Source organism: Aythya marila (assembly GCF_965140915.1).
Source record: "Aythya marila genome assembly, chromosome: 2".
NCBI lineage: Eukaryota > Metazoa > Chordata > Aves > Anseriformes > Anatidae > Aythya > Aythya marila.
In genome coordinates this window covers 85,858,195-85,877,436 of record NC_139043.1, presented here as the reverse complement: position 1 = coordinate 85,877,436, position 19,242 = coordinate 85,858,195, and the positions used below count along the sequence as shown (strand labels likewise).

The 19,242-nt window shown below is 38.8% G+C and overlaps 1 protein-coding gene across 6 annotated transcripts in view; it reads left to right on the top strand.

The window, feature by feature from the left end:
• The window catches only part of TENT4A (terminal nucleotidyltransferase 4A), a 59,721-nt gene that overhangs the window by 27,926 nt on the left and 12,553 nt on the right, over positions 1 to 19,242 (top strand). For 4 of the 6 annotated variants that reach the window (XM_082754432.1, XM_082754431.1, XM_082754434.1 and 1 more), the window contains exons 9-10: positions 7,331 to 7,431; positions 7,690 to 7,862. In XM_082754432.1, the coding sequence (XP_082610558.1) occupies positions 7,331 to 7,431; positions 7,690 to 7,862 (274 nt within the window). Of the gene's footprint in view, positions 1 to 7,330; positions 7,432 to 7,689; positions 7,863 to 11,794; positions 12,030 to 12,173; positions 12,282 to 19,242 lie in introns of those variants that run through there. The other 2 variants (XR_014317006.1, XM_082754435.1) reach the window with 2 other exon arrangements.

Here is a 19,242-nt window from a genome sequence, read left to right as displayed (position 1 = left end):
TCGTTCTCTTACGCGGTGCCTGTATTTATATTAGATATCAGAAAGTATGTTTGTAAGTGCATTTAATGCAAGTCTCAGATGTCTTCAACATGTATACTTCCTGTATTTAGAAAAATGTTTGAATTCTGTCACAGTTTCAGACTTGAGAAGTCTCAGCAGCTGTGTTTCAGCATGTGCTGTACATCTGACCTGTTTTTCTGCTAGTTTGGGCTGTCTGTGCTTGTGATACCTGTCTCAGAGCTTGTCACATGCATGACTTGCCATTTTATCAGAAGGAATGGTGCCATAAGAGGAGCAGCTCTCAATGAAGTCCTGGTTTCAAGTAGTTTCCCCAGCACCGGGACCTGTAGGTGGATGATGTGCTGTTTAGTACCAAGCTTGGAGTGCTGTTGAGTTTCTACAACATGTTCAGTTTCAGTTTTTAGTTAAACTGAATGTGTCTGGGCAACCCAGGTGTTTTTCAGATCCTTCTTCTACCTGTTAGGCAGAATTGTCCAGGCTTGGTATAAAGACTTTTTCCAGTGGCCTGACCTAAAGCCCTAGCCCTGCAGGAGCCTTTTATTATGATCCATTTTCTCCTTTTTCTAGGCTTGTTAGTGGCAGGTTAAACTGTAAGCAGGGGAATTTCTTTAAGAGCAGTGATAGCTATGTGACATTTTACTAAAAGAATCAATAAATACCAAATGAGCACTTGAAAGGGTAGGAACTTGCAAGATACTAAATGCACAGGCTGACTTCTTCAGTGCTGTCATAATTGGGGCTATCTTTCCCTTAATCACGAAGAACTGTTCTTAGACTGCCTGGTGGGTTTCAATTCATTTCAGCTCTTTCCAGGGAAAATTTCTATGTACATCTCGTGTATGCAGTCCTGTTTTGGAGATGACCATCTCAGTAGCTTTCAAATGTTTCATAGTGATCGTTACTGCCCTTTTTCAGGGTCAGTCCAACTCAAAGGAGCACAGGCCTAAGGTAATTTAAGGCTTTTTAGTCAACTGCTGCTTCTATTATTCTCTATTTCAAAAAAGAAAAAAAAAAAGACTTTATATCCTTCAGGATAGGTCTTATTCTTGTCTGTTCTATACTAACATAACCCTCAGAACACTATGGGCGAATTCAAATTACTCTCTCAGTTGTCCTACTCGTGCTTCCAAATACAATATTTGAAGTGTCCTGGGAGATGAAAGCTATCATTTGTCTGACCTTCTCATTGTGTTTTGGCTCTACACTGAATGGAAACACTAATCAGCTGAGTCCTGAAGGTAGTGATTCAAAGCCACAGGAATTACCTTAACGCTTTTTTGTCCCTAGTCATCTTCACACGTTATTTTACTAGAATGCCTCAGGGAGAGGTCAGTAGTTCAGAAGATTTTTAGACAGAAGATTTTTAGACCAAACTGATTCCCATCATCTTGTAAGAAGAGGTTTTCCTAGTAGAAAATAGGCTAGACAAGGTATAACACAGACACGCACACACACATGGACTATATCCTGTTATGAACTCAACTTCTTCCTTCTCAATCTACATATTCCTGACTTTTGCCTTGAATTAGATCCAGTGATCCTGCAGTCAGAAGGTAAGTCAGATGAACCCTGGTCTGAATGAAAACAAATACATCAGCATTTCTATCATCTCAAGAAGCTGATCCAGTTTGCATTGTGGCTACTTGATGAGCAGATCAGAAGCAAGAGAAGCAGGAGGAATTTCTTTGGGATAAGATGGAAGAGAGTGATATTCTGTTTGATAGCCGTGAATTATGCTGGAAATAAATATCTGGATGTGACATGAATTCATCCTTGCAGTTATAACATGTCTGCAGATCAGATATTGGCTTACATACTAGCTTGTCATATGGTTGAGGTATAAATGGGTGCTCAGACTGCATCTCTAAACAGCAGCATAGCCATATGCCTCCATATTTGGGAGCAGATGTCACATGAAATGAGGAATCACTGAACGGTTTGGGTTGGAAGGGGCCTTAAAGATCACCCAGTTCCAGCCCCTTGCCATGGGCAGGGACACCTCCCACCAGACCAGGTTGTCCAAAGCCCCATCCAGCCTGGCCTTCAACACCTCCAGGGATGGGGCATCCACAGCTTCTCTGGGCAGCCTGTGCCAACGCCTCACCACCCTTATGGGAAAATTTTTTTCCTAATATCTAGTTTAAACCTAATACCTAATTTAAATCTACCCTTTTCTGGTTTAAAACCAATATTCTTTGTCTTAAGAGTCCTTCCCCAGTTTTCTTGTAGGCCCCCTTTAGGTACTAGCAGGCTGCTGCTAGGTCTCCCCACAGCCTTCTCTTCTCCAGGCCGAACAACTCCAACTCCCTCCGCCCCTCTTCATAGGAGGGGTGCTCCATCCCACTGATCATCTTTGTGGCCCTGCTTTGGACTTTTTCTAATAGGTCCATGTCCTTCTTGTGCTGAGGGCCACGGAGCTGAATGCAATACTCAAAGTTGAGTTTCATGAGAGCACAGCAAAATCACTTCCCTCAGCTTGCTGGCTGTGTTTCTATTGACATAGCTCAGGATGCAGTTGGCTTTCTGGGTTAGAAGCCGCATTACTAGCTCTTGTTGAGCTTCTCGTCAACCAGTACCTCCAGATCCTTCTCCTTGGGGCTGCTCTTAATCCATTTTCTCTCCATTCTTTATTTTTGCTTGGGGTTCACCTGGCTTAAGAACAGAACCTTGTGCTTGACCTTGTTGAACCTCATGAGGTTTGCGCGGGTCCACCTCAGACTTGTTAAGGTCCCTCTGTATGGCATCCCTTTCCTCCAGCATGTCAACCACACCACACAACTTGGTGTCACTGTCAAACATGATGAGGATCCAACTGTCTGTGTTGCTGACAAAGTTGTTAAACAGTGCAGCTCTCAATACTGACCCTGAGGAACACCACTCATTACTGATCTCTACATGGACATTGAGCTGTGACTTTGAGTGTGACCATTCAGCCAATTCCTTACCCACTGGGTGATCCATCTACCAAACCCATGTCTCTTCAATTTAGAGATGAAGATATCATGTGGGACAGTGTCAAATGTAATTCCAGGTAGATGTCAGCTGCTCTTCCCCTATCCACTAATGCTATGACCTCGTCATAGAAGTCCACCAAATCAGACAAGCACAATCTGCCCTTAGAGAAGCCATGTTAGCTGTTACCAATCACCTCCTTATTTTCTGTGCACCTTAGCATAGTTTCCAGGAGGATCTGCTACATGATCTTGCTGGGCACAGATGTAAGACTGACTGGTCTATATTTCCCAGGGTCTTCCTTGTTTCCTTTTTTAAAAAACGAGGGCTGTGTTTCTCCTTTTTGAGTCAGTGGGTTCTTCAGATTGCCACAACTTCTCACCTGTGATGGATAGTGGCTTAGCAACTTCATCTGCCAGTTCCCTCTGGACCCATGAATGTATCTCATGATGTCCCGTGGACTTGTGCATCTTTAGGTTCCTTAGGTGGTTTTGAACCTGGTCTCTTCCTACACAGGGTGGTCCTTCATCCTCCCAGTCCCTAACTTTGCCTTCTGGGGCCTGGGCTATGTGGCTAGAGCTTTTGCTGGTGAAGACTAAGGCAAACAAATCATTGAGTACCTCAACCTTCTACATACACTAGGTAATGAGGTCTCCTCTTTCCTTCTGGAGAGGGCCTACAAATTCCCTCGTCTTCCTTGTAATGCTGATGTACCTATAGAAGCATTTATTGTGGCCTTTGATGTCCCTGGCCAAATTTAATTTTAATAGGGCTTTAATTCTAATAGAACTTTAAATGGAAGTCAGGTTCTGCTGTGATGTGGCCTTTCAGTATAATAACTAAGACTTTTGAAACCTTTCTTCAGTTTCTAGGATTCTAGATTCCTAACCAGTTCTGCCATACTGGAGCCGTATGAGTGGTGGATGAGGGAAAGGGACTATTAAGCCAATGGGACAGAGTTGCAGGAAGCCTTGGCAAGGTTTTGCTGCTCTGTGTCCGGAATTGTCTTTTGTAGGTGACAATCTTAACAACAATAGTCTCGTGCCATGAATAAAGTGTTTTTTCTAGCTTTGTGCTTGAAAGCTGTTTGGTTTGTTCTTGGTCCACTAACTGCTGACAGGCCTGTGTGTTAGGTTTGCTCCTGGTTGGCCAAGATAGCTCCCGGTACTGTCAAAGGGAACATTAAATTTATCTACTAGATCTGCTGATAGTTGTATCTGAATGTTTTCTATCTGAAACAGTTCTTCCTCTGCTTCATGTCATGAATGCTGGGTGGTGGCCATCCCTAGAATGCATGCTGTCTCTTGAGGTATCAGCAATATCAGCTTTTCCTATGCGGAGTATTTGTCTGGCTAAATGTTTTAGCTTTTTCTTATCCTTCTGCTCAAGCAGGTCTTTCTCAGAAGCTTATTAGTCTGCTTTAGATTGTTACCCTTTTAGTATCAGGGAGATGTTTCCGAAGTTAAGGCCTACTGAAAAGTTATTTTGACTCGTCTTTCACAGGCAATGTTTTGTTCCTACTGAGGGACTTCTTCATGTAGAGCTTGGCTGGAGCATTAGATACTGGATCTCATTGAAACTTGCATCAGCAACCTAGGCCTTTAAAGAGGGATCTTAAGATCGATTTGCATCATGGTTGTGCCTTAGTGACAGCTAGAAAGCGTCCTTGTGAACTCGGGGCTTACAGTTGAATCAGCATTAGCGTGACAAAGCTGTGTGGTGTGGAAAAGTGGAGATTCTAGGCTCTTTTAAAATAAACTGGGTATGCAAATAGCTTGTCATTGTTTTTACTATTTGATGATAATCAGGGAAAAAGTGTAAGGGGGCATCTTTCATGGGAGAGCTGTCCAACCAGCTAACCTGGCGTTTATCCCCCTTTTCTAAACAAACATCTTTGTATAGTTGTGGGAATGTCTCACTCTGGCCTCAGGCAAAAAGGAGCGTGGAATTTACTCTGTACTAGAGGCTGGGTAGGTCAATAGCTACTCTTTGTTCCTAAGCATTTGCAGTGTTGAAATCAGATAAAAGCACAGTTTTTAAACACTTATATACATGTGCTTGAGTCCTATATGTAATGAAAGGGAAAAGTATCTGTTCTTATCACACCTGCTTTTTCATTTTTTTGCTGCTGTATTAGGTATATGGCAGTGTAGACTTAATCAGCTTTTAGTTTCTGATGTGTCATAACACTTAGTTTTAGTGTGCGAGTAATGTACTATGGATCAGCCTTCAAATTCTTGATAAATAAGTAAATTTACTATTTTTCTGACTTGCTTCCAAAAAATTAAAGTTTGGGGCTTCAAGCTCTGTCCTCTGCAAAAGGAGCTAGTGAGAAAAGAAATTCCCAGGCTCTGCCACAGTTCTTGGCGTAGCCCTAGTTTCACCTTTTACACCTGTGATACCAGGCATTTTTCATATAGCAGTCTTCCACAGATTAAAATAAATAAATAAATGTCATCTTCTGTTACTCACTTTCTAGTATATGAAAGCATGACTACTAAACTACTAGGTGGAATGTACTCCAAGATGTTTCAGGCGTGACAAACTCCTTTTCCATAAGAGTGTTATTAGGTCCATTATCATTTTTCTGTTTTGAAGACCACTGCTGGTAATAGCTGTGAAACGTACGGGCCATCCTGGAGTAAAAGCTCAGAAAAAGCTTAAGTCTGCTTGAAGGCATGCTCAGATGAAACAGCGTGAGATTTCCTCCTTTGTCCTAGTGCTAAAGAGCTACCCAGCATTTGTATGTTTGAGTTTGTCTGGGGAACTGTAGCTTCAGGGCCACAGCTGATTCTTTGTAGCGTGGGTTGTCCTTGTCTTCAGTTCTTCAAAATTACTCTTCTGGTTTAACGTACTTTTTGAGACTAAGAAACCAGAATTGCTTTAAGTATTTAAAATGCTATTATGTTGTGGGATTGTACGTTGACAAAACACTACTGTTTTGTTCTGTTCCTTTTTTAACGTGCTCTACTTAACTAATGAGCTGTAGTTTCCAAATAATTCCCAATGGTGACAATCATGTCAAAGCATTTAATTCTGCATGTAAAATTCAAGATGGTTTTCCAGCATGCATCGTTTCATTTATCTGCGTTACATAGGAGAACGGTAGGTGATACTCATTCTGTCCATGAGGATTGCCTTCACCTATTGGAGTTACAACTTAGATAATGTCGTTTGGTCCAATGTTTGCTTAAAGGGCAGGGCTGCCTGTTTCAGTACTGATGTCTTCAAAGTTGGAAGTCTAAATGTGGAACAGGTAGTATCTGGTCTTGCAATGAATTTATAATCCCTAATCCAGAAGGAGAACTACTCTTCCTTTTTAGAGTTACTCTAAAATGACCTAGTAAAGGTAGTGTAAATGCATTTAGACTATGCATGCCCCCCGTTACACACCTCAAACGAAAATTCCAGTGTACCTTTATGATGTGAAATGAAGAATAAGCTTTATTACAACTGTTGAAGATTTTTAGTATTAAAATAACTTTTACCTCTCTTCAAGATGGTAACTTTTCACAGCTTCCTTTTGTATGCTAGTCAGTCCTTCATGGATCTTGATCATGGAGTTCATAAATTATTTCAGCTGCCAGCCACCATTGAAAGGAAAGCTTGGAAGTTAAATCCTTAAACCAGGACACAGATCCTCCTCAAAATGACGTACAGTTCATGTATCTGAAAGTTGAGAAAATATATTGTAAAATACTGCTCTGTACTTGTTGACAACTGGTCACAAGTTAAAAGGGTAATAGGACCAGGTCAGCTTTTTCTCCGAACCAGGTACCTTTGAGAATTTCCTTAAATTCTAACTTATTTGGGTTTTGGAGCCAGTGTCTTGTTTCCACTACCTCACGATCCATGGTACTTCCTTTATAATTGTGTGGATCTTTGAAGATGTCTTGTAAATCTGTACAGAAGGACTACTGAGAGTCTTTCTATTCAGTGTGATGATCATTTGAGGGGGCTGGGATATCAGTGTCTTCAGTGTATCCAAAAACATCCAATTGAGATTCAGTGATAAAATACTTCTTGTTTGGAGAAATGCAAGAACATGTAAATTGCTTTTATCAAATACACTATTATCTGCATGTATATTCTTGATAATTAAGATGCTTTCCATTTAGAAAGAGTAAAAATCGTACCTGTTTCAGTGCTTGCATGTTAGTAGGGTGGAAGATGAATAATATTCTCGTTTAAAAGTGTGATTCTTCAGAGGCCCAAATGGTGATCTAAGAAAATGAAACTTCAAAAATTCTTTGGTTAGGAATATCTTAAACTGATTTAATGTAATTTTATTGCTTTTTGAAATGCTTGCAAGTATGTAACCAACAGTCTTTAATACTTAATTTAAAAATTTTTTTAGCACATTAGGTAGAATCATCAAAGTGACCCAAGAAGTGATTGACTACAGGGCCTGGATTAAAAAGAAGTGGGGGAGCAAAATTAATTTATCACCTGAACTTGGTAGGTATAGCAGAAATCTTTGAAACCAACTAAATCATTTTTTCTTGCATTTGGTGCAATTCAAAATACCCATGCCTAGAAATTAATTGCTATTTCAGGTATGTAAGGAAAAAATAAAAGGGATTTGTAACTTTCTAATCCAAGACGTTTTCTGAGGCTGTTCTTCAGTTTGTTGGCTTGTTAAATGGAAGTTTAGACTTCAGGGTTCATATGTTGTATTCTGTGGTTTTGATTGATGCTTATGTTTTCTGTCAACAGATAATAGGTTGAAAATAAGAGACCAGATAGCTCCATGCAATGGAGAACAGCAACAGAACAGAGACTCTGAACCATCTTACAACCAACGCTTGGCTTTGTCGCTAGCTAATACACAACAGTTATCCTCTGGCTCATCTGCGTCTTCTGTATCATCGCTCTCTGGCAGTGACATTGTAAGTTTTTTTTTAATTTGTTAAACTATTAAGCAGATATTATCATGCCATTCAAAACCTCAACTAAAACAACAACAGTTAATGATACTGTCCCTAAGCTACTGTAGCAAATTAATAACTTCCTCTGCTCAGAAAAATTACTGAAATGAAATATTTTTCATTAAATGAAATGTCTTAATTCCATCCTAAACCTTCGGTACCCTTTGTGGTAGTACTTAGATGTAGTAAGATATAAATCACCAGGTTAACAGTAGCTAATTAAGCGGAATAATAATCTCTTCATAAATCTTCCTATCAAGAAAAATCTCATTAACAATTTCCAGTCCTGTCTTCCCACACCTCAGATTGAACATATGACCGCCATATCTTGCTGCGAAGGTGAATAATATTCCATAGTGTTTTCAGCCAAGCATTCAGTTCATGCTTTAGTAGTAGGAGGCCCTAATATAGAAAGTTTTGATACCAGCTTCCTTGTTGGAACGTGCAGTTTAAGTGACTGCTAGGCTTATAATAATTTTCTGAAAGAGAAGATGGACAGTAGTCTAGGTATGTTCCTAGAGTCTTAAGGCTGTCGGGTGTTTTCTTTTGTATGGATTTAAATCAACAAAGTTGGGCTGTAGAGATTATAAAGTGCAAACGTGCATTGCACGAGGTACTCATAAATCAACTGGATGACTTTGTGTTAGGTACAGGTGTTGATTGGAAGAAGACGTGATAGACAGTTAAGTACAGCAGTAACTGTAGATGATGCCAAGAGAGGTCCAAGTACTTTTTTTTTTGACTGATTTCAAAAACTGGTCAAACGTGGAATTACAAGTTGGGAACTGTATTCAGTGAAGAAACTTCTGAGGGACAAATGCATTCACTGTATATTCTGGTTATTTTCTGTAATTCCTTAACATTCCTGAACTTTCTGTGTTGAATTGTCTTTTCTACCTCCAGTAAATATGGTAAATGCATAAGCTGCAGAATCTGACAAAATGGGGGGGAAAAAAAAAGAAAAAAAGAAAAAAAAAAAAGAAAAAAAAAAGAAAAAAACAACAGGATGATGCTGGGCAGTGATAGTGTTAGCCATGCTCCTGGTTTGAGTATGTCAGTGAAGAAGATACTGCTGTAAGATAAGTTTTATGAGAAAATGCAAATATTTGCTTAATATTTTGCACTCTAAACCTAACTAGGGGGGAGTGAACAGTTAAGACTTTCCCTTTAGGTGTACCAGAAGTAAATGTAAGTGCAACTCTTTTTAGAAAAATAGTCTTATGTTTGTGTGCTTGTGACAGTTCCTATTTTAAGCCCTGGTCATTTATTAGTATTATGACCTTTAGACTACCAGCATATTATCTTAGTTTGCAGTGGAATGGCAGGTTTCTGACAAGTAACTGATGAGTCTGTCCTACTCAAGTATGTGAGGATGAACGAGTTCTGGCTGAGCAGTTCTAAACGGTACCTAATTCAGGAAGAGAAACCTGTTCTGCTGGAGTTGAGGAGGCTCTGTTGAGTGATCTGGTATAGTTCTATGCCCAAGTTCCAGCAAAGAAACAACTAGCATGTGTGAAAATAACATTTCTGCTAAGACTTCTGGTGTGTGCTGTAAATAGGTATGATGCAGTGAATTTTGGTACTAGTTTCAGAATGAGGGAATATTGTGCATCACTGTTAAAGGTATGTGTGGTGTTCGATCTGATCTTGTGGAGAATTGTTCTTCAGGGATGTTTCTGTATTCATTTAAAGTTAAATACTTTTAAGTTTGATGTTGAAGTCTGAGAAGATGCAGATTGTAAACCAAGTGCAGGAGATAAGGAGATACTAGACTGACATTTTAATCTCTTCCCCAAAATTAAGATTTTATTTCAGTAGCAAGATAACCATCCCTATGATGTTGTTATTCCCTTAAGTACAGTCTGCCTCAAGAAGTGGTTTCTGGAGATGTATTTTGCATGACTGCAGGCTAACTTAATGTTTATCAACTATAAGAGACTAGACATCAAATTAGAAGGACTTAAGTCTATTTGCTTTGTTCTCTACTGTGAGAGTTGATTGGTTATAGTGACCAGCTGCACCTTGATCTTGCTGGGACCTGTCTGACAATATTATAGAGGTCAACTCCTTTTGTGTGTTGAGGAAGAGGAAGTAAACTTGGCTATTTGTGGCGTTACTGGGTAAGATTGCCTCTCTCTGTACTTCATCTTCTAATGAAAGTCAAATACTCCAGCCATCCACTCTAGCACAGAGGCAGTTGTGTTCTGCAGCTATCACATTCCTCTATACGCTGACCGTAAGTCTAGAGACCTTGCATATACTCATCAATATGTCCTGGAACAGGTATTGGTAGTGTATGTCAAGTATTCAAAGGTTATCAAATCATGTGGTATTGCTAGTAGAGACCCTAGAATTTTTTATTGAAAATTGTAGCTCATGTTATCTACAGCTATTGATTGTATTACCATATGGTGTATGGCATTTAAGGATTTGCTTCACTGAAGTTTTGGCAGCATTACAGACTTTGCCTTACTCCATAAATACAGTTCAGCAGCTGAATAGTCAGAGCTTCTGGTGTCTTATGGGCACTTGAGATAACATGGGTTATAGATTTGTTTCAGCAGCAGAACAATATTAGGCTAATAAAAAGGAGCAGTTTTTTTTCTAGAGGCTGGATTAGTGTAGATCAGAGTTAACATTTAGAAATTAGCCTCAAATTTTGTACGTACTCATCAAATGTAGGGATATAAAAGCTTAAAGCTACTACCCAGGCTTATTTCTGTTCCTTCTGCTGTTTTCCTTCCTTCAGGAACCATTCTGATAGAACCATACTGATAATAACCTCTCTCAGATAAGAGCTTATGTACCATTGAGAAATGTGAGAACTGCCTCCTTCAAGGACAGCTTTCTCTTTGTGTATATTGTAGATGTATCAAATTCATCTCTCAAATTCAGAAGGATGATTCCTTTTATCTCTGCAGGTCCAGGACTAGCTTGCTAGTCTACAAGGCCCAAAACTCAGAACAGGACCTAATGAGACTAAACCATATATTTTTTTTTTTCCAAAAGTAATCTTTTATGGATTTTCTAAGGAAGAAAAAGCTACTTAAAAAATGCCGTAGGCTAGCAATGTCTGGCTGATGAAATTCTAGTTGCTTTGTCTTTCATAAAAGTCCTAGCAAACAGTGAAATCTGTCATTTAAAGAAAAAGCTTTCATAAGGTGTAGTGAATTTCAGATGCAAGTCTGCTTAGTAGTGAAATATGACTTCTGATATCCCTCTTGCTATCAGAGATAGCTGTTCAGTTTATAGATTTGTCATACTACACATGTCAATACAGACCTCTAACTCTCACTGACACTCCTAATATACTTCAGTGAAAAATAGTACAGAAGTTCCCATTCTATTATCTCAGCTCTGTGTACAGTGTAAATATTAACAAACTGAGCAGGAGCAAAATGAGGAACACTGGCAATGAACCTATGAACACAAAGAATCTGGTTATCAGAACATATTCAGCTGCACGTTTTTTTTTGGCTTCTCTCAATTATCAAACTGATCTGTGCAGTATGTCTTTTCCTGAATGAAGGATTCTGCTGTGCAGGTATTTAAAATGCAATAGGCTGCCCTGGTAAAAAGGCAGCATGTATTCCACTCTTGCCCACAGGTAAGTTTCAAAATACTACACATTCCCAACCAATGTTGAAGTGAATAATTCTGCTGGTTGTACATAGATTTTCCTTTTGAAGATGCTTTATAAATATCTTTGCCATTAAAGACAGCATAAAGTGTGAGCCTCTTCTCTACGGGAGCACAAGTCAATCTGCTCCGCAATATAAAATAAGCATCTGGCATCAGGAAGTCTTACTTTATCTTTCTTACTGAGTTAGTGACTGCTATGGGAACCTGAAACCTGATAAAGTGAGCTATGTTTGTGTTTGCCTCTCTGCCAGTTCTAGCTAGTTGCAGATATTGGTCTGAGAACCTCAACAGTAACCAAATTCTTCTTGAAAATGAAGTTTACTTTTTCCTGGGTGCTTTTTTTGTTCTGGATGTGCACCCTGAAACTGCAACTGGAAATCCAGGTCAGCGTTGTGGAGAGCCTCCTTTTATTAGCTGAGGGAAATTCTAGAGTTATGCTGGAGAATGTCTGCCTGATCAACATGTCTCTGCCAAGTAAAAATAGAGGTATGTTTCTCCAGTCTCATTTTAGGCTGATATAACCTGGTGTTAAATATGCTCTGCAGTTTTGATGCTGTTGTGCCAAATAAAGCTTAGCATTTAGTGCAACAGTGGTAACTGCACATCAGTAACTGATGCAACTGATCACAGGAAAGTTTTAAAGCTGTTCTGGATGTCTAATGGACACCCAACCTCAGATCCAGTCCAGTACAATCTCAAAGTTTGGTTAGAAGTTTGGATCCCAGAAATCTCACACACCTTACCACAGAGTGTTTCTGGTGGTACCTTTTGGGCTTCTATGACAAGATTCTTTCATGAAGAATTTGGACTTCTCAAGACCATCCAATCATGCCAAGATAGTGGAAGTTCCAGTGAACAAGGTACCTGTGTAGTCTGTTTAACTTTCTGAGCTTTTACGTATGTTCTTTCATACTGTTCCTGAAATGTTAGCTTTAACAGTTGCTGTTCAGGCTTTATAATAACATTCTGTCAGATTGTCACTGCTTGATCTGCCCAGTGTTCTGCCCCTGGCAGGGGATACGCCAACCAGTTCCTTAACTGTTTTGTGGAGCGTGTCTTTTCACTGTCTTCAAGTATTAAGTATTCAGTACTGATCAGATACAGTTCAGAGAATAGTATGTAAATGACTGATAAGACTGATACTCGTTACTGCTCTCATTCCGCTCAGTGCATACAAGATGCACGCTGACTTTGGAGCAGTCACTTGCTGTGCAGTGTTCGTGGCTTTTTTTGTTTAATGAAGCATCACCATTTCCTCTTTCTTCTATTAGTCAAGGGCTGTGAATTTCAGCTTATTGACAGGAGCTGTTGTCTTTCACTCTTCAGACAGAGGTGGGAAAAAACATGACATTCTGTCCTGATAAATCTTGCTTTTTGAAAGGGATTAATTTTGCAGGTGTAAGGTATGTGCTTATCTGCAGGAGAGGGATAGACACTGATGACACTTCAAAACAGCTACTGTGACAGCTCTTCTTGGAGCCTTGGAAAATCTGTTTAACAGCTAGGATTAAATTTGTAGAGTTCCAATTAAAAATGTGTGGGCAGGAGGGGGTGGCCTAAAAAAGTTCTCAGTCTAAGAGCAGGAGCTGCACAAACATATTTATTGTACCTTTCTTCTTCTGTGAATATTCTCATGCCCTAACTGAAACAACCATTCAAATGTGTATGTGAAGTTGACCATCCTGTGGTAGAATGCATGTCTTATCTTACTGTCCTTTCTCCTTCCTGAACAAATAAATGGTGGCAAGACCTCTTAAGAAGTAGACAACTCAATCTTCAGTCTTTCAAGAAAGATTTTAGTTTCCAAATAAAGCAACCTTCAACAGTGTCTGCCCCCCTTCCCTCCTAAATCCCTTAAAACTACTCTTTTCCCTGTTTTTGCTGTGCAGGCTTCTGCTAGCTTCTAGATCAGAGAGGAAAAAAATTTTCCAGTGTTGCTCTTGCCTGTTTATTTTCCCTTTTCATCATATTGTCCCATACCTTGTTTTGGTTTTCTTAATCCATAGTCTTATGTGCTGTTTTATACTGTCTGGTGCTCTCCTTCAGTTCTTCTGTCTCAGTTGCTTAAACAGCCTTTACTTCAAATGGATATACGTAGTAAGACTAAACTTGTGCAATGCTGTAGGAGACACAGTTTTGAACACAATTATAAAGTTATTTAATTTACTCTAAGCAACACAGGGTGCAGAGGGAATGTGTGAATCGGCAAGTAAAATTGGATTTTACTGCTATGATGTCAGCGAGGTAAGGAAAGGGAAGTGCATAACTTCATTAATTAAAAAACAAAAACAAAAACAAAAAACAAAAAAAAAAAAAAAAAACAAAAAACAAAAAACAACCAACCCTCAGACTACTTTTTGATGCCATGGGCTAATTGTATTCTTGCCATATTCTAATATTAGTTCACCTGAAAAAGGTGCCAAAGCCATTTAGGATGGAAGAAAACCTAAATTGAATATTTGTATTTTAATATGCTATGTTCAACTTGCATTAACAAGTCTTATAACTTAATGCCTAGCTTGAAAAACGTGCAAAATGTGAAATATTACTGTACTCCGAACAGTACAGACCAACTGAAAGCCTGTGAAATGGAAGTATTAGGGGCAATAAAGGAAGCTTTAAAGAAAGTGTTTCTGGGATATTGTGTTTAAGATGGTTTATTTGAAATACAGCAAATATTGATAAAAACAAGGAGTAAGTTGACAGTCAGACCTGGCAGAAGATAATGTGGTGAGGTTAAAGGGGCACTGTGCTTGTATTTAATCTTCAAGATGCTAATTAGCTTAACTTCTTAGTTGTCTGTCTGTAAAACAAACACTAATGGTTTTGGAGGATGCATATTTTTCAGTTTGCTTGTGTTGTATATTTATTCTTTCACTTTTTTCCACTCTTGTTAGCATGACCAAAGTATTTTGCTTCTGCAGTGCAGTATAATTGAAGGCAGAAAAATTGACTGATTGCATCTTACTGGAGGCTGCTTTGTACTGTTTATAGGCTGGCAAATGGAAATGGTGTGACTTCATTGATGCAAATTCACTCTCCTGTGACCTGCTGTAGACATAGAAATTTTGTTAATCTCCATTCTACTTTATTATACCAGTTTACTAAAGTTATGGCTCCACCTACCAAAAAGGGAAATGGCGCAAGCTGGCGTGAAAGAAATGGGATGGGGGTGTAAAATCCATGAAATCACCTTAGTGGAAGTATGTGGGTTTGTCAAGCAGAGTTAAGTATGCTGGGCTAAAACCATTCAAGCAAAGAGTGTGCATTGAGGTTTTGCTTCTGTTGCCTGAACTTATGTGAAATGTCTGAATTTTTCTGGTGTTACTTTCTGCTCTAAGGAGTGTAGTGTTTAATTAGCAGAGTGGCTCAGCAATGAGATGTTCTTGCTAGGACTGATCCCTTTCAGTAGCTGCTCCTATTTTCTTCCACTGGTGTTCACCTAACCTTCTGGTGAAATGATTCAGAAGGTAAAGCTTGAAAAAAGGAGATTGCTATTTCAGAGGCTCACCTCTGAATTGGCTCATAATGTCAGATACTAATGCAGATACAATGGAGAAAGCAATGACAAAAGAAGAGGTGAAAGAAGTAAGAATGACAGCAGTTACCTATTAAATCACTTCAGCTGTACTGTTAAAACTGCACATTGAGAGGAGCATGTGGAAAAATCTGTATAGTGTAAACTATTCTCTCACTTTCAGTTCCTTTATTTTCAAAGATGGATCAATTTTTACTGAACTGGCAATTGTTCTCATAGCTTCCAGCTCCTGAATGTTGTGGGAAAGAAAAGAAATTTAACTACTGGGAGAAGGTTGGAGAGTGGGAGCCATAAGAACATCTTTGCCAAGCTCTTTGTAGTTCGTTCTCAGATGTGTAGAGGGGACGACCCGAATCTCTCACAGTAGCAAGAAACTTGCATTCGTCTGTTACGCTTTTGATTTCTGAATGTTGACTTCTAGGATAGCTACAGACTTCTAACTCTGGGCAATTAAAAAATAAACAAAAACAACCCCCCACACAAATCTTGTTTGGTCATGGCAACTTTAAAGAAATCTTGGAAATCTGAAGTTTCTAAAATAGTAGCTGTTGGGAAGTTTGAGTTGACAGACTGTATCATGAAACAAAGCAGAAAGCTTTACTTCTTCATGTGCTTAGAATCATGGAAATGATATTTTTGAGTATAATTTAATGCACGTGAAATTAGAGGAAAAACTATTACGCTGATGGATGGAGGTACCTATAAACTTTACCTCGTATCTTAAGCCTTGAGCTATAAACAGAATTTAAATAAGCTCTTATGGCAAGACCTAGTTAGTAAGGGACTTCTGGAAAGTAAATATTCTCGTGCTAATGAAGTCCTGGGCCATTAAAAGGGGAGCTGCATTCTCTCCTGTTGTCAGGAAAAATCGTTCTCTCCTGTTGTCAGGAAAAGAAGCTTGCATTTTTTGCTTTGTAAGTTTGCTTCAGTTCTTCATCTTTGGTATGTTCCTTAGAGTCATAGAATGCTTTGGATAGAAAATGACCTTAAAGATCATCAAGTTTTACCTACCCTGCCATGGGCAGGGAGACCTTCCACTAGACCATGCTGCTCAAAGCCCAATCTAAATTGAAGACAACCAGAAAATTCTTCAGATTCTACAAGTAAGCCAAAAGCTTCACATATCACAGGTTCTGTCTAGACAAAAAGCTGGGGATTGTGTTACTCGAGCAAGTTGTGTTTAAATGTGAGTTCATCAGTAACATTTGCAATTCCAAGACTCTTCAATTCCAGGACTCTTCTATACTTTATCTTTTTACCAACAGTGAGGTAAATTGAAGAGTCCTCATTAATCAAGACTATGAATAGTAGAAATCTTCCTTCTGGATACTGTGTTCTTAAGAAGATGAAATTTATTTGCAGAGTTTTTTTTTTTTTTTTTTTTTAATGAAAACATCCCACTGAAGTTCCAGAGACTTCCCTGGCATTTTGTGTTTCCAGAAGCATCTTTTTAGGTATTTTCTTTACAGGATGAGGGGATCTGATTGGCATTCGTAGTAATATTCAGGAGATCAAGAACTTATCTGGACTCTTAGTACAGCCATTGTAGCTTCATCCCTATATAATTTGGTAAAAGCAATATAGAGGGAGCTTATCCCTTTATTTTACATCCATATTTTTAGTGTCATCTCTGTAGCCATTATGCTGGCAAGGTTCAGAGCTCTTGTCTTCCCAAAGTGAATCTGAATTGTTGAGTGTTTATTTCTAGGTTTCTGAGCTTGCATAATGCTTTGGGATTGTGCATTACACTGAAGAGTTCTGTCCAGAAGACCACTGATCCCTTAGTGTTGGTGATGAATGTGAAAATCAGTTTTGATCATGAAGGTTAGTCTTTGAGGAAGAAAGGTAACACTCTACTTTAGAAAAGGATTTTGATGCTGGTAAGTTGGCCTCTTGGATTCCTGTAGTAATTCTTTTAGCTATCTAAGATGACCTAAAATAGGAATATAGTCTAGGTGAATGGGATATGTCTCAGTAAACAACACTTAGGCAGAAAAATATACCTGTTACAAAACGATAAGAAAGCAACACAAGCTGCCTTGTACCAAAGCTTATGTAGTCCCAGTTAAACTGTGTGACTCTTATCTGTTGCTACTTCCATGCTGGAGAACTTCTTGCTGGAGAGAAATCTGCCCATATGGGATATTTCCCATTTAAAAGATTTCTTTGTGATTCTTCCAAGGGCCTAATGGCATCTAAGCGAAAGATAGAGGAGGCTCTTTGGAGAGAGTGAAACTGCTGCTTGGTCAGTTTTGCAAAGGTTGCGTCATAGAAGCTAATGCATTGACTTGGACAGACAATAAGATCCCTTTCCCCTCCCCCTTATTTGTTCATTAGTGGCTACTATGCATGTTCTCAGAACTTAATCAAACATGACTATCCCTCTTTTCCCTCATTTTGTAAACTTTTTAATAACTTCCTGACAAGTAAGGTATAAAAAAAAAAAAATCAGTGTAGAAATCTTAAGGTTTTGTCCCTGTACCTAATTCTGAAAACATTCTTAACTAATTACATGATAAACTTCTTTGTAGAGACCTTAGTTAATCTTCTGTAGGATGAGGGCAAAATATTGCCAGCTCTTACAGACACTTTGCTTTGCATGTACAACTAAGCTAAATTTTCTGAATACTGCGAGAGGATGTAGTTTACCATTCAATATGTTCACAGCAGGCAACATCTGTTCTCTTAAATAAGAATTAAGTTTCTGCCCAGATTCTTATTACCTGTATGGTCTGTCTTTTCAATGCATTCATGTCGCAAATATCAAAGCACTTCACAAAGTCATGCAGTGGCTTTTACCACCAGTTGTGCTTGGGAGAGAGATCCTTTCTGCCTTTCTTTCTACAGCTTAAGTTTTTAGACAGCACAGCTTTATATGGACCAATGAAGAAGTGATTGTTCTAATAGCTGATACTACTACCAGGGGCTGTTTTTATTGTGGGAATTCAGTTAGGATATAAATTTTGCTTTCTAGTAATTTGTTGTTTCAACTGCTTAGTATTCACAAAAATCAGTGTGTCTTAAATGATCTTGTGTTTTTCCCCAAGAAAGAACATTAAAATATTTTTTTGTTCATGTTGTTTAAAATGTTTTCCTAGACAGTCTGTTCTCTTAACTAAAGAATCTCATCTGCAAAGCCATAGGAGGGCAAGTATTAGTAATGGACATCTATTTAATGTTTGCTTGGTTTTAAGTGAAGACTTCTTGCTTCCAAGCAATCAATTGTTGGAGGAACAGAAGTAGAACATTTCAGTAATCACTTAACATCAAATTGATGATCAGTTCATCATCCTTGATGTTCAGAGCCAATAATGTCTTTTAATTTGGTAACTCCTAAACTGCTAATGAGTCAAGTGTCTCTTGTTGAGAGGTGAGTCTTTTCATTATTTTCAAGCTCAGAATACTTTGGAGTTAAGGAGGGAAGAAAGTAAAAAGCAGCAGTAAAAGGTAGGGAAATGTACCTTTTTATTACAACTGTGTTAAGGTTTAAAAACATCTTTACGTGGTCTGTGTTCAGAGTTGTATTAAAAGGCTGTAGTCTTCAAGTTTCTCAATTTAAGACATAATTGGTCACGTAAGAATTGAGACGGTCAGTTTGGTGTTTACAGGAACTACTGAAATATGAAAACTCCGAGATTTGTGCTTAGCTCCTCGCTTATGGGTGTTGAGCGCTCCAGACACATAATGTTAACATCAGCATGACTCTGCATACGAAGCACGTGTAGTTGCTGTTGGCCAGGCAGGCAGGAAGTTGATTAAGAAAATCAGTAATAAGTTTCCATTATAATATTTCTTTCCATAATCCTACATCAGTCTTGTAGTCCTTACCTCCCCCCCAGTTATGCAGACTTTGAAAGAAAAGTGATGAGAACAGAAGTCCTAACTAGCAGTTGAGTGGGTAACTGGTGCTTACATACTAGTCTTGACCAGCAGACCATCATTTCCTTGTTTCTTGGTAGGTGGAGCCTTAACTTTGCTGTTGCTGGGTAGAATGGGAGGCTATAACAATTACAGTGAGTAATTTGCTGTATGGATAAGTACAACTCAGAACGCTGTTCAGAGGACTCGTTCTGTCATGACAGCTGAAATTGTAGTCATCATACCACTACCAGTGTCACTGTTCTTATTACATTTTTCTCCTGACTTAGTTCCCACCTTTTA